At 42.0% G+C, this 11,910-nt stretch overlaps 1 protein-coding gene across 4 annotated transcripts; it reads left to right on the top strand.

Annotated features, from left to right (window-relative positions):
• The first annotated feature begins 209 nt into the window (after nucleotides 1-209).
• LOC135511113 (serine/threonine-protein phosphatase 4 regulatory subunit 3-like) lies at nucleotides 210-11,548 on the top strand. Of its 4 annotated transcripts, none has more exons than XM_064932659.1 (17): nucleotides 210-291; nucleotides 527-674; nucleotides 1,620-1,675; nucleotides 1,882-1,980; nucleotides 2,432-3,055; nucleotides 6,925-7,002; nucleotides 7,103-7,219; nucleotides 7,938-8,054; nucleotides 8,323-8,454; nucleotides 8,582-8,684; nucleotides 9,029-9,070; nucleotides 9,153-9,311; nucleotides 9,570-9,739; nucleotides 9,819-9,958; nucleotides 10,174-10,322; nucleotides 10,407-10,597; nucleotides 10,769-11,548. In XM_064932659.1, exons 2-17 carry the CDS (start codon nucleotides 533-535, stop codon nucleotides 10,865-10,867), a joined length of 2,418 nt encoding a protein of 805 aa, XP_064788731.1. In that variant the 5' UTR covers nucleotides 210-291; nucleotides 527-532; the 3' UTR covers nucleotides 10,868-11,548. The 4 variants fall into 4 exon arrangements, with proteins under 4 accessions (XP_064788731.1, XP_064788732.1, XP_064788733.1 ...); XM_064932658.1 differs by having other exon boundaries at nucleotides 215-330; XM_064932660.1 differs by having other exon boundaries at nucleotides 212-674; nucleotides 10,407-10,635; nucleotides 10,769-10,857.
• The last annotated feature ends 362 nt before the right edge of the window (nucleotides 11,549-11,910 follow it).

Genomic DNA, 11,910 nt, shown 5'->3' with positions numbered 1-11,910 from the left:
TCCAATATTCTATATACTCATTGTTAGTGCTACAATATCTAGTTGGCTGTTTAAATTGAAATCAACAGCATTCTTTTTGCTATATTGTAAGCAAAGCAGAGACTGACAGGTCTGTATCCCAACCATATCGAAACTATTACAGCATTAACGCCATAGTACTGGTTTCCGTAGCCCCTCAGAGGAGACCCCGCGGCGGTAGCTGTTTGATTGACGTAGGGGAAGAAAAAGATCGGATTACAAGATGGCGGTCTGTGGACGATAGTGAAGAGGCCGTCGTAGTTGTTTTCAACGGTGAATTTTACAGTTCGATAGATATCCTGCTTTCTGCGGGTAAAAACAACAATCAACCGCGTAATATGTTCATTAATTAGCACATTATTGTAAATCATACTCAGATGTATGTCTGGGACATGCGGGTAGAAACACGTTTGAAACTCGGGGATAAGAACATAGCTAGACAACTATTTTAAAGATAGGGTGAACTAACGTTAGTGTTGGCTTGCTAACGCGTTAGTTTTTCCTCAAGGTAACTATGTCGGATACTCGGCGGCGTGTGAAAGTATACACGCTGAATGAAGACCGACAGTGGGACGACAGGGGCACAGGACATGTCTCGTCTACCTTTGTCGAACGACTAAAGGGAATATCATTATTAGTTCGGGCCGAAAGCGACGGTGAGTTGCTAACTAGCATATCTTATAAGTAGACGATGGCTCGTCACGTTTGTTTTGTTCGTAGTTAGCCAGCTAGCTGGTAGCTAGCACAGGCCTCCCATTCAATAATTCCACATCGCTAGCTAGTTTGCGAACGATCACCTAACTAACCAACTAGTTAGCGAGATCAGTTGGCAATCAATTGTTATTAGCTCACTAGTTAAACGTAACTGCCGATGTCGACTTGTATGAGTTATTCTAGCCAACTACTGTAGCTAAATCACTATATTGCTAATACTGTCTAATTAACGTTATGTAGTTTGTTTTACGTTTAACGTTATTTGTAACCGTATGGGTGATTTAGACTTGAAGATAACTGATTTGTTTTAATTATCGATGTAACGCTAGCATAACGTTAGCTAGCCAGTACTTGCAATATAAATGTGGTTGAACTGACTTCCTTTGAAACTCTTTCCGTTTCAATACTTAAGGTTATATAATTAACGAACTAGTTATCTTGTTAATGAACATTGGTACATTAAAAGTAGTGTATCCAACTAGCGAGATAACGAGCTAGCCAGCCAACTAGCAACCTGGTCAAATAACTGTTGCATAGCTTGCTAGTTTAACGTTGGCTAGGTAACGTTACTAGTAAACTCACTTGGCTAACTCAGTAGTAAATAAAGGGATAGTTGTTGGCCAGCCCAAAACAAATTGTCAGCTAATTTATGGTGTGTTGTCTTTGTTTACATGCACAGTTTGTCAGTAAAAGTGTTCAGGTTTCAGCATTATCTTCAGTTACAACAGCCATCTTGTTGTTGATATTGAAGGCTTATTTGACGAACATTATTTCACACCATGTTAATAAATTAAGTTGTTGATTATATAGTTGGGAACATTTTAGACAGCAAATAATTATTTCAGTATGGTAGTGGTTTGCTAACGAAATGTCCTCATGTCTTTTAGGCTCACTTCTTCTGGAGTCTAAAATCAGCCCAAATACTGCATATCAAAAACAACAAGTAAGTACGCTACCTCTATCGAGGCCTGCTGTGTATCTTCAGTGTATATTCAGTGTTGTATTTGCTCTGGGGAAGTTCCATTTATAAAAGTAGCCTATGTATCTAAATAATTGTGAATGTGTACAGTTGTGGTTAATTTGACAATGCAAATACTTGAAAATATAATTGTCTGAACTTGATCATGAGGACTGTCTTTCCCTGCTCAGGATACTCTGATCGTGTGGTCTGAAGCAGAGAACTATGATCTGGCTCTGAGTTTTCAGGAAAAAGCTGGCTGTGATGAAATCTGGGAAAAGATTTGTCAGGTATTGTAAGGTGTTTACTCTATATGGTTGTGTAAGTCAGTGTAAGTTTTATGAGTACTACTATGCTATTTATAGTCGTTTTATGGCACCAGAAAGCATACTTTTTAACTGCAGGAACAACATTTATAGAACATGTCACAACTGTTGGTGACATACACACAAGTAAAAACATGCCTTGTCTGGAGAAATTGATTGTACCATATTTGCATGATATTTGAAGCTCCAGCCCTCAATACTATGAATAACCATGTATGTGCATAGTAGCTCACTGCTGCTTCTTTTGGGGCCAGTAAACATACATTTTCTTTGTATGCCCATATAAGTCTAAGCCAGTAGTATTTAATAATTTTAAATGATAGAATATCATGTTATAGAAGTTTGTCCTTTGCAATGGGGGACTAGAGATCTTCTGTTATTCTTACCTTTGGCCTGTGTCCAATTTCCACCCCAGGTGCAGGGAAAAGACCCTGCGCTGGAGATCACCCAGGACCCCATCGATGAGTCTGAGGAGGAGCGCTTCGAGGAGATGCCAGAGACCAGCCACCTGGTGGAGCTGCCTCCATGCGAGCTGGCCCGGCTGGAGGAGATCGCTGACCTTGTGACTTCTGTCCTGTCCTCGCCCATCCGCCGGGAAAAACTGGCCCTAGCCCTTATGAGTGAAGGTTACATGAAGAAGTTACTGCAGCTCTTCCAGGTGTGTGAAGACCTGGACAACCGTGAGGGCCTACATCATCTGTATGAGATTGTGCGTGGCGTGCTTTTTCTCAACAAGGCGGCTCTTTTCGAGGTCATGTTCTCAGACGACTGCATCATGGACGTGGTGGGCTGCCTGGAGTACGACCCGGCGCTGGTACAGCCCAAAAGGCACCGCGAGTTCCTCACCAAGACGGCCAAGTTCAAGGAGGTGATCCCCATCACGGACTCAGAGCTGCGGCAGAAGATCCACCAGACGTACCGTGTGCAGTACATCCAGGACATCATCCTTCCCACTCCTTCTGTCTTCGAAGAGAACTTCCTTTCCACCCTCACATCCTTCATTTTCTTCAACAAGGTGGAGATAGTCAGCATGCTGCAGGTGAGTCACTGCAAACCAACAGTGCCAAACAAGATCTTTCCATTCTTAACTACAGATGTAAGTCTATTTATTTATTCATTTCACATTTTGCAGGATGAAATCTTGAGATGCACATCTCATTTGAGTGTTAAAAAAAACAAACATACTTAGTAACAAGCATATGGCAACTGTCTAATAATAAGTGAAACAATAATTAATTAAAAAAAGTACACTAACAGCATAGAAACATTGTTGTACAACTACTCCTGCTACAACTAATAAAAATGCTAATACAACTTATTAACCCCTGCAACAACTACTAAGTCAACTAATAAACTACAAATACAACTAATAAACTAAGTACCTATAATATATACATACAGATTTACAAATATCTTCACATGGTGATGTTTCTATTAATTAAAAACACAAACGGTTTGTCCTTAACATTTGAAAAGGGGCTTTAAATTCACAGATTTTAATGCCCTGTTTTCTATTGGTAAATTATTCCAATCAGTTGGGTCTTTGTATCTGAAAGATCTTACAACAACCATGATGTAGTGTGAGCCTTGTCAAGTTAGGTGCTCCTTATATACACAGTACCAGTCAAGTTTGGACAGTCCTACTTATTCAAGTTTTTATTTTTTATTTAAAAAAACAACTATTTTCTACATTGTAGAATAAGTGAAGACATCAAAACTATGAAATAACACATGGAATTGTGTAGTAACCAAACAAAAGTTTTAAACGAATCAAAACATTTTAGATTCTAAAAAAGTAGCCACCCTTTGCCTTGATGACAGCTTTGCACACTCATTTTCTCAACCAGCATCATGAGGAATGCATTTCCAACAGTCTTAAAGGAGTTCCCACATGCTGACTGCTTTTCCTTCACTCTGCGGTTCAACTCATCCCTAACCATCTCTATTGGGTTGAGTTTGGGTGATTGTGGAGGTCAGGTCATCTGCAGCAGCACTCCATCACCCTCCTCGGTCAAATAGCCCTATCACAGCCTGGATGTGTGTTGGGTTATTGTCCTGTTGAAAATAAATTATAGTCCCACTAAGTGGAATCGTGATGGGATGGCGAATCACTGCAGAATGCTGTGGTAGCCATGCTGGTTAAGTGTGCCTTGAATTCTGAATAAATCAGCGTCACTAGCAAAGCACCATCACAGCACCACCTCCATGCTTCACGGTGGGAACCACACATGCAGAGATCATCCGTTCACCTATTCTGCATCTCAAAGACACAGCGTTTGGAACCAAAAATCTCAAATTTGGACTCATCAAACCAAAGGACATATTTCCACCGGTCTAATGTCCATTGCTCATGTTTCTTGGCCCAAGCAAGTCTCTTCTTCTTACTGGTGTCCTTTACTAGTGGTTTCTTTGCAGCAATTCGACAATGAAGGCCTGATTCACGTAGTCTCCTCTGAACAGGTGATGTTGAGATGTCTGTTTCTTGAACTCCGTGAAGCATCTATTTGGGCTGCCTTTTCTGAGGTTGGTAACTCGAATGAACTTATCCTCTGCAGCAGAGGTAACTCTGGTTCTTCCTTTTCTGTGGCGGTCCTCATGAGAGCCAGTTTCATCATAGCACTTGATGGTTTTTACGACTGCACTTGAAGAAACTTTCAAAGTTCTTAATGTTTTGCGTTGACTGGCCTTCATGTCTTAATGTAATGGACCTGGTCTTTTACGAAATAGGGCTACCTTCTGTATACCACCCCTACCTTGTCACAACTGATTGGCTCAAACACAGTAAGAAGGAAAGAAATTCCACAAATGTAACTTAACAAGGCACATCTGTTAGTTTAAATGCATTCCAGGTGATTAGCTCAAAGCTGGTTGAGAGAATGCAAAGGGTGGCTACTTTGAAGATCCTCGTTTGATTTAGCACTTTTTGGTTAATACATGATTCCATGTGTGTGGTTTCATAGTTTTGATGTCTTCACTATTCTACAATGTAGAAAAAAGTAAAAAAAATAAAGAAACCATTGAATGAAACCAACAATGTTGTGACTGAGTGTCTCTTGGTGCTTTTATTTTCTTGTGAAATTTGCCCCATCTGTAGATCTGAAGATACATTTATTGATTACAATTTGTGATATTCTGCTGTTGTAAACAACCTGGAATGGCCAAAAAAAGTTGATGCTTATATTTATTAAACATTTGCGCCCTTTTAAGCATTCTAGTACAGTTAAATAGTTGCAACACACACACACACACACGTTATTTTGTTGGCATTTACATATGTCCCCATTTACCAGTAAAACATAATCAGAACCTATTTGTTTCACTTACTTGCTGTGCTGTTTCGTTGTTCATTTGTTCAGTCTCAACCATTTCATCATACATGTCAACAGCGAAGTTTCAGCTCTGTCTATCCGTGGCCTTTTTTCCTCGGTGCACACTGTCAGTGTCCTTTTCCGTCTTGTTACAGACGCAGCCGGACATTTCACGTAAACCCCGTTTCTTGTTTGCATCGAAGTAGTGGTCTTTGTACCTAGCATTGAGCATGGTGGCGACACAGTAGAGGCTCAGAGAGAATGCCACCGACTCGATTGTTCACAGCCTCTACTAGAGTACTTTTCCAAGTTAACCCGGCGGTCTGTGTTGGCGTTTTTGTTGTGCAGGGGTTTCAATGCCATGACAGGGTATCACATTTGCTGCAGACACAGTTGAGCTTATTTCTTGAGTCAGTTGTTCGAATTGGAGCGAAGAGTGTTCATGTTTCAAACATGTTCTCAAATGCCATTGAAATGGCAGCAGCGGAATGAAACCAGCACATTCTTGAGCATGTAATACGGATTTCCTCAGTATGAAATCCTCGTCGACCCACTGCGCTGTCTGACTCAATGCTCATGGGGTTGACGTCTCTGGTCCAAATGCCCGTTGTGAAGCAAATAGCAGGGACGCCCATAACAAGTTGCTTGTGGATGTGAGTTTCAACATATTGTGTAACTCCAGTAGGGCAAAATCTGAAAAATAGCGCCTACTTGGTAGTGTGTACCCGGTGCTCGACCAGTCGACAAAAGCCATCACCACCCAAGACAGATAGTGGTTGATTGTCAAGGGCAATGAATTCCATTATCTTGGCGTTAATGGATTTCGCCTCAGTTGTCTCACTGAAATTTTCTTACTCTTTCAAATGACTGCTCGATCCACACAGCTGACATTGTGGGCTAGGTTGGGAATGCTGTGTTGCATGTGTAGTGTTATATTTATCGTGGCGTCATTACGCCGTCTACCTACGTTTATAGGTATGCAAGTCAGCTTTGACATCGGTTTTGTACGTTGGCGTTAAACTAGACATCTGGCTGATGTTGGCGTTTTTAGCTAATATTGACCAATTCCGATATGCTTACCGTTTCTATATATTTAAAAATATATATATTGTGCATCCCTACTTATCAATGTATTTTATTTGACATAAATAGAATATCATATGAAATGTGATAAAATACTCATGCCACTTTGTTGTCTTCAGTATTGTAAATCGATGCTTCTTACTTCTCGATCAAACTGTTTGTCTTTGGCTCTGATATTAGTGAACAGTTTTGTAGTTGATGGGTAATCTTCAATTTAAGAGGGGACTCTATGAAGCCAACATACCAGTAGGCCCTGAATGTCTTGGATCTCACATTGATAAAAATGATAAGGCTGTGGCATGATTTAATTTTTTTATTTTTAACTTCCCTTGGCAGTATAATTATACACGTTTAGAAGCTCAAGAGGGACATGGCCATGTCTATTGACCCCTGTAATAAATTTGTGTTCAGGCCTAGTGCTTTTTAACATGACCTCTCACCACAAAACCTCTACAGACCACAGAGATCTGAGATGCAGTTGAGTATGTTAACTTTATATCCCTGCCTTACACTACAGGAGGATGAGAAGTTCCTCACTGAAGTCTTTGCACAGCTAACGGATGAAGCCACAGAGGACGGTAAAAGGAGGGAACTAGTAAGTTTAATGATTAACTCTATTTATTAAAAGCATACAAATACTCCGCTTTTGTCATGAATGTTTCAGTACTGTCCTGTGTTTACTTTCCTCTTCACAGGTGAACTTCTTCAAAGAATTTTGTGCTTTTTCACAAACCTTGCAACCGCAAAATAGAGATGCTTTCTTCAAGACTCTGGCGAATCTAGGCATTCTTCCTGCTCTTGAAATAGTCATGGTATGAATGGTTACTATGTACATTTTAAATGTCTTCTTTTTGCATATTTACCCTGGACATTTGGTTGTGTGTTTGATGTGGCAACATTCTCTCAATCACTTGAATGTGAAATCTCATCTCAACATCAAGGGCTGCATCTTGCCAGCACATGTCAAAAAAGTGGAATGAATTTAAATGTACCAAAGTGTCTCTTAAAGGGATGCTTCAGGATTTGGGTATAAAGCTCTTTATCTACTTCCCCAAAATCAGATTAATGGTGGCTACCATTTTTGTCTACCTCCGTACAGTTTGAAGGGAGTTGCTAACTAACGTTGCGCTATGATTGGAAGTCAATGGTAACCGCTAGCATGCTAGTAGATTCCATAGACTTTGACCGCTAGCATGATAGTAGATTCCATAGACATTGAGTCATTGCGCTACAGCTAGTTAGCTTTGGCTCGCAAAACTACCTCTAACATCCTTCATACTGGATGCATACAAAAAAAAAATGTATCTGTGATTTCATCTGACTGGGGATGTAGATAAAGGGATTCATTGCCTAAATCCTAAAGAATCCTTTTAATCCTGAATTTATAAAGGTCTAGAAAGTCAGTTAGTCCAGATTGCACGAAGACTCCCGAGCCCCTACAGAAACACGTGGATGGAGCTAAATGCGCTATTAGTTTGAGCTCACTGTGTATACCCAGTGTGTGACTAGTGTGTCTCACCATCTCCACAGGGGATGGACGACCTGCAAGTGAGGGCTGCAGCCACAGACATATTCTCATACCTGGTGGAGTTCAGCCCCTCCATGGTCCGAGAGTTTGTTATGCAGGAGCCACAGCAGACTGATGATGTAAGTATATCATATAGCTAGCCCTACGTGATACTAGTGGGCCAATTTTTCAAATTTCTCTGACACATGTAGGTGCCATATGGAGATGTGATTATGTAAATGAGAAGGCATGATTATTTAACCATTGAACTGTTTCTTATAGTAGGTGTTTACTGTTAACCCAAGCATACCTTTTCTGAGCATTTAGATTAGATGAGTCTGAATTCTCTAGGGTGTTCTAGGTTTCCTCTACTTGACGCTACTCACAGTTCCCCTCTATGTTCATTAGGATGTGCTGCTGATCAACGTGGTGATAAAGCAGATGATCTGTGACTCGGACCCTGAGCTGGGGGGTGCTGTGCAGCTGATGGGGCTCCTACGTACACTGATTGACCCAGAGAACATGCTGACGCCCACCAATGTAAGACCATGTCGAAATACACACGCACTCTGTCATAACACAAGGAGTAATGATTATTATGCAAGAAAACAGAACAGCTAGCTATACCTCATGATTTGTATGATACTTTCAATTTGAATCCTGTCAGAAAACGGAGAAGACAGAGTTCCTCAGCTTCTTCTACAAGTACTGCATGCAGGTCCTAACAGCCCCTCTATTGGCCAACACTGTAGACGAGAAGAAGTCCAAAGGTGAGGAGGGGGCGATTTTTTTGTATTTTAACTCGCGTGATTATAGATCTAAATGGATGCATGCATGGTCCGTGCTATCCAGAATTGTTGGGACGTCCCAACCTCATTGAAGTTTACATTTTAAATGGTTATTGAGGGTTAGGGTTTAGGTTAGGGACGTCCCAAGGATTCCGGATAGCACTGATAATATATGCATTGTGTGTATGGACTCTGGTCCTTTGTAGAATTTGGTGTGTTTAGGTCCAGCTCTGTGTGGATATGCATATCTTTTTGGTGGGCAGGCCAAGATGTCTTCGTTTGGATCTGTTTATATGACTGATATTCATTGTTTTTATGTCTCTCAGCTCTGCAAGAGGGGTCCACCAAGATCAACCCAGTGTGTCCTGGTATTTAACCATATTACAATCCTAAATCTCATTTGACTAGGAGTGTCTCTCCCTATTGTAAATGCATGCCGCTGTCTTCCAGATAATTTCCAGACAGCTCAACTCCTGGCTTTGATTCTGGAGCTGCTGACATTCTGTGTTGAGCACCACACGTACCACATAAAGACATACATCATGAACAAGGACCTGCTACGACGAATCCTGGTGCTAATGAACTCTAAACACACCTTCCTGGCGCTGTGTGAGTCACCTGGGAAACACTACAGAGGGACATGGTTCTAGAATATGGGGAGCACCAAGCGTTGACATGAAAACATTGTCAGTAGAGTGAATTTGTTTAATGAAGCACATCAAGCTAGAACCCAGACCTTTGGACCCTTGGCTCCTGGGTATAATCCATTGATAAATCCACAACCTAAAACGTACTGCAAGTAATTGCCGGTATGGAGTTTCCTCAGCCTCTTTTCAAAGTGGTGATTGTACTGATTTTGTCTAACAGGTGCTCTGCGCTTCATGAGGAGGATAATCGGGCAGAAGGATGAGTACTACAACCGCTATATTATCAAAGGGAACCTGTTTGAGCCAGTCATCAACACTCTGCTGGACAATGGCACTAGATACAACCTCCTAAACTCAGCCATCATCGAACTCTTTGAGTTCATCAAAGTTGTAAGCCCCCATTCACCCTTAACATGTCTGGTTACCATTTTACCACATGCACACACTCTCATGACATCTATCTCTACAGGAGGATGTTAAGTCCCTGATAGCACACATCATAGACAACTACTACAAAGCACTTGAATCCATTGAATACGTCCAGACGTTCAAGGGCCTAAAGGGCAGATATGAGCAGGAGAAGGACCGACAGACCCTGAGACTCAACAGGTCAGTGTTGTCATCATCTCCCACAGACATGGACACCTGGAATGGCGTAAAAGTGGAAAAAAATATATGTTTGGTTCAGTCAGAGGATAACTTGGCATATACTTCAATAGCAGTTGGTTTGTGTTGAGCAAAGTAAAGCAATGTTGCGTTGTCAAGTAACTTATATTTTTGTTATTTATATAAAGCCTGTTAATGAGTTTACTGTATCCAAGCAGATATCGTAGGGATGCCCGAACGCTGGACGAGGATGAGGAAATGTGGTTCCATGAAGATGAGGATGATGACGAAGGAGAGGCTGTTGAGAAAAGTAGGCCAGAGGAAGAGTTCCCAGAGAGCTACGGAAAGTATATGGAAGCAAAAAAAGGTAAGTGCCGCCACTCTGCTCAGTGTGTTCAAACCCACAACTTGTGGAATGGTATGTTCACTATGTATTTCCATCTCTTTACAGTTAAAGAGAGTGACGACAAAGAGAACTTCCCAACGCAGACCCCAACTGGCAGCTTTAAGTTTACCTTCTCTCATTCTGCAGGGGCTGCCAACGGTGCCAACGGCAAGCCAGCTGCCTCACACGCCGCCTCAGCCAGTCCCAACGGCTCCCCAGCCAAGTCGGACGCGACACCCGGCACCCTGGTAGTCAAGGTGAGCTTTCCCTGTCAACTGCCATTCTAATTGCCAAGGTGAGCCATATCCTCTTTCTACCTGTCAATCTGTAGTAAAAAGCCCCATTTGCCTGCCACCCCAGTAGTAAAAATTATCAAACCCAGGGTTGAGTCACTTGAGTTCTAATGTGACCTGTGTTCTCGTTGACAGACTGCGATGGTCGGCCTTGTAGACTACCCTGACGACGAAGACGAGGAGGAAGAAGACGAAGAGCAGTCGCCACGGAAACGTCCCCGTCTGGGCTCCTAAGCCAGTGAAATCGTCTGGTCTTGGTCAGCTGTGCCACAGTCACAGTCCACTGGACAGAGACCACTCCCATCTTCCTACCCTGCCCCCCTGCTCCTACGTCCCCATATCTGGCCTGTGGACCAGAGAGGTTGAACAGTGCCATGGTTTCCCTGTTGGTCCAGCAGGGGCGCTGCACTTCACTCAAACCTCAGTCGCTCTACAGAAGGGGGAGCAGGTGCTAATGGGAGAGCCAGTCAGGCTAGCAGGACTAGCCGCTTAGTAATGGAAGCTTGATTGGCTGACCCTACAGAACTGTTCCTTTGGGTTGGGTGGAGGGAACTAGGCAAAAAGAGGGGATAAGTAACAAAAAAAAACGAACCTACAGAAAACAAAAGTTTCTTAGTTCTGAGGAGCAGGACTCAACTGTCGAAGCTGGGGCTGCATTGCCGAGGCTCACACACAACTAGTCAGGAATCCAGTATTCATGAGTTTAAAAGTACTGTACAGTTTTGTTTTGTTTTCATCATATGCCCCTTAAGTGATTTTAAAAAGGGGAGAGCTATACCTGCCAGTGTATTTTTTTTTTTTTTTTAATTTTGCTGCACAAATGGTGGGACCACTGTTCACCCTTAACTAAATTCATTGTAGAAAGCAAGAGTTGCAATTCTGGTATTAAACTGCAGTAAAGTCATTTTTGCAGCCCACTGAGAATGTCTGAAGTTTGTATATTCAGTGGCTTTGACTCACTGGCTCCAGATGTCTTTGTTCAGAGAAGTCTATTTTCCAGCAGGTATGTATCTTGTTTTAAAAGAACAGAAACCCTTCTCAGTGGTACATACTACCGGTGATCCAGTTCAGTACTCCTGATTGGTTGAGTTTGTTGCTAGCACACTTCCTGTGGCTCAGAACATATTTCAATCCAAAATTGCAGCAGTGGTGGCTAGACCAGCTACTGCCATTTATATAGACCAGGGATGCCCCCTCATCCCCATGTTTGTTGTTGAACAATGTGGGTCTCAATTTACTATTGGGTTAGAATAGTAGAATACACTAGGTGCAATTTT

The sequence above is a fragment of the Oncorhynchus masou genome, chromosome 23 (genome assembly GCF_036934945.1).
Source record: "Oncorhynchus masou masou isolate Uvic2021 chromosome 23, UVic_Omas_1.1, whole genome shotgun sequence".
Lineage (NCBI taxonomy): Eukaryota > Metazoa > Chordata > Actinopteri > Salmoniformes > Salmonidae > Oncorhynchus > Oncorhynchus masou.
Note: the sequence above shows the minus strand (reverse complement) of the source record. Positions and strands in the feature narration are given on the sequence as shown.

Bases quoted from the DNA above. Each gene is read 5' to 3' on its own strand.
- LOC135511113 (XM_064932659.1), top strand. From the start codon at position 533: ATGTCGGATACTCGGCGGCGTGTGAAAGTATACACGCTGAATGAAGAC. The intron at 8,685-9,028 runs GTGAGGAGGGGG...TATGTCTCTCAG, and splicing joins AGACGAGAAGAAGTCCAAAG to CTCTGCAAGAGGGGTCCACC. The intron at 9,959-10,173 runs GTCAGTGTTGTC...GTATCCAAGCAG, and splicing joins CAGACCCTGAGACTCAACAG to ATATCGTAGGGATGCCCGAA.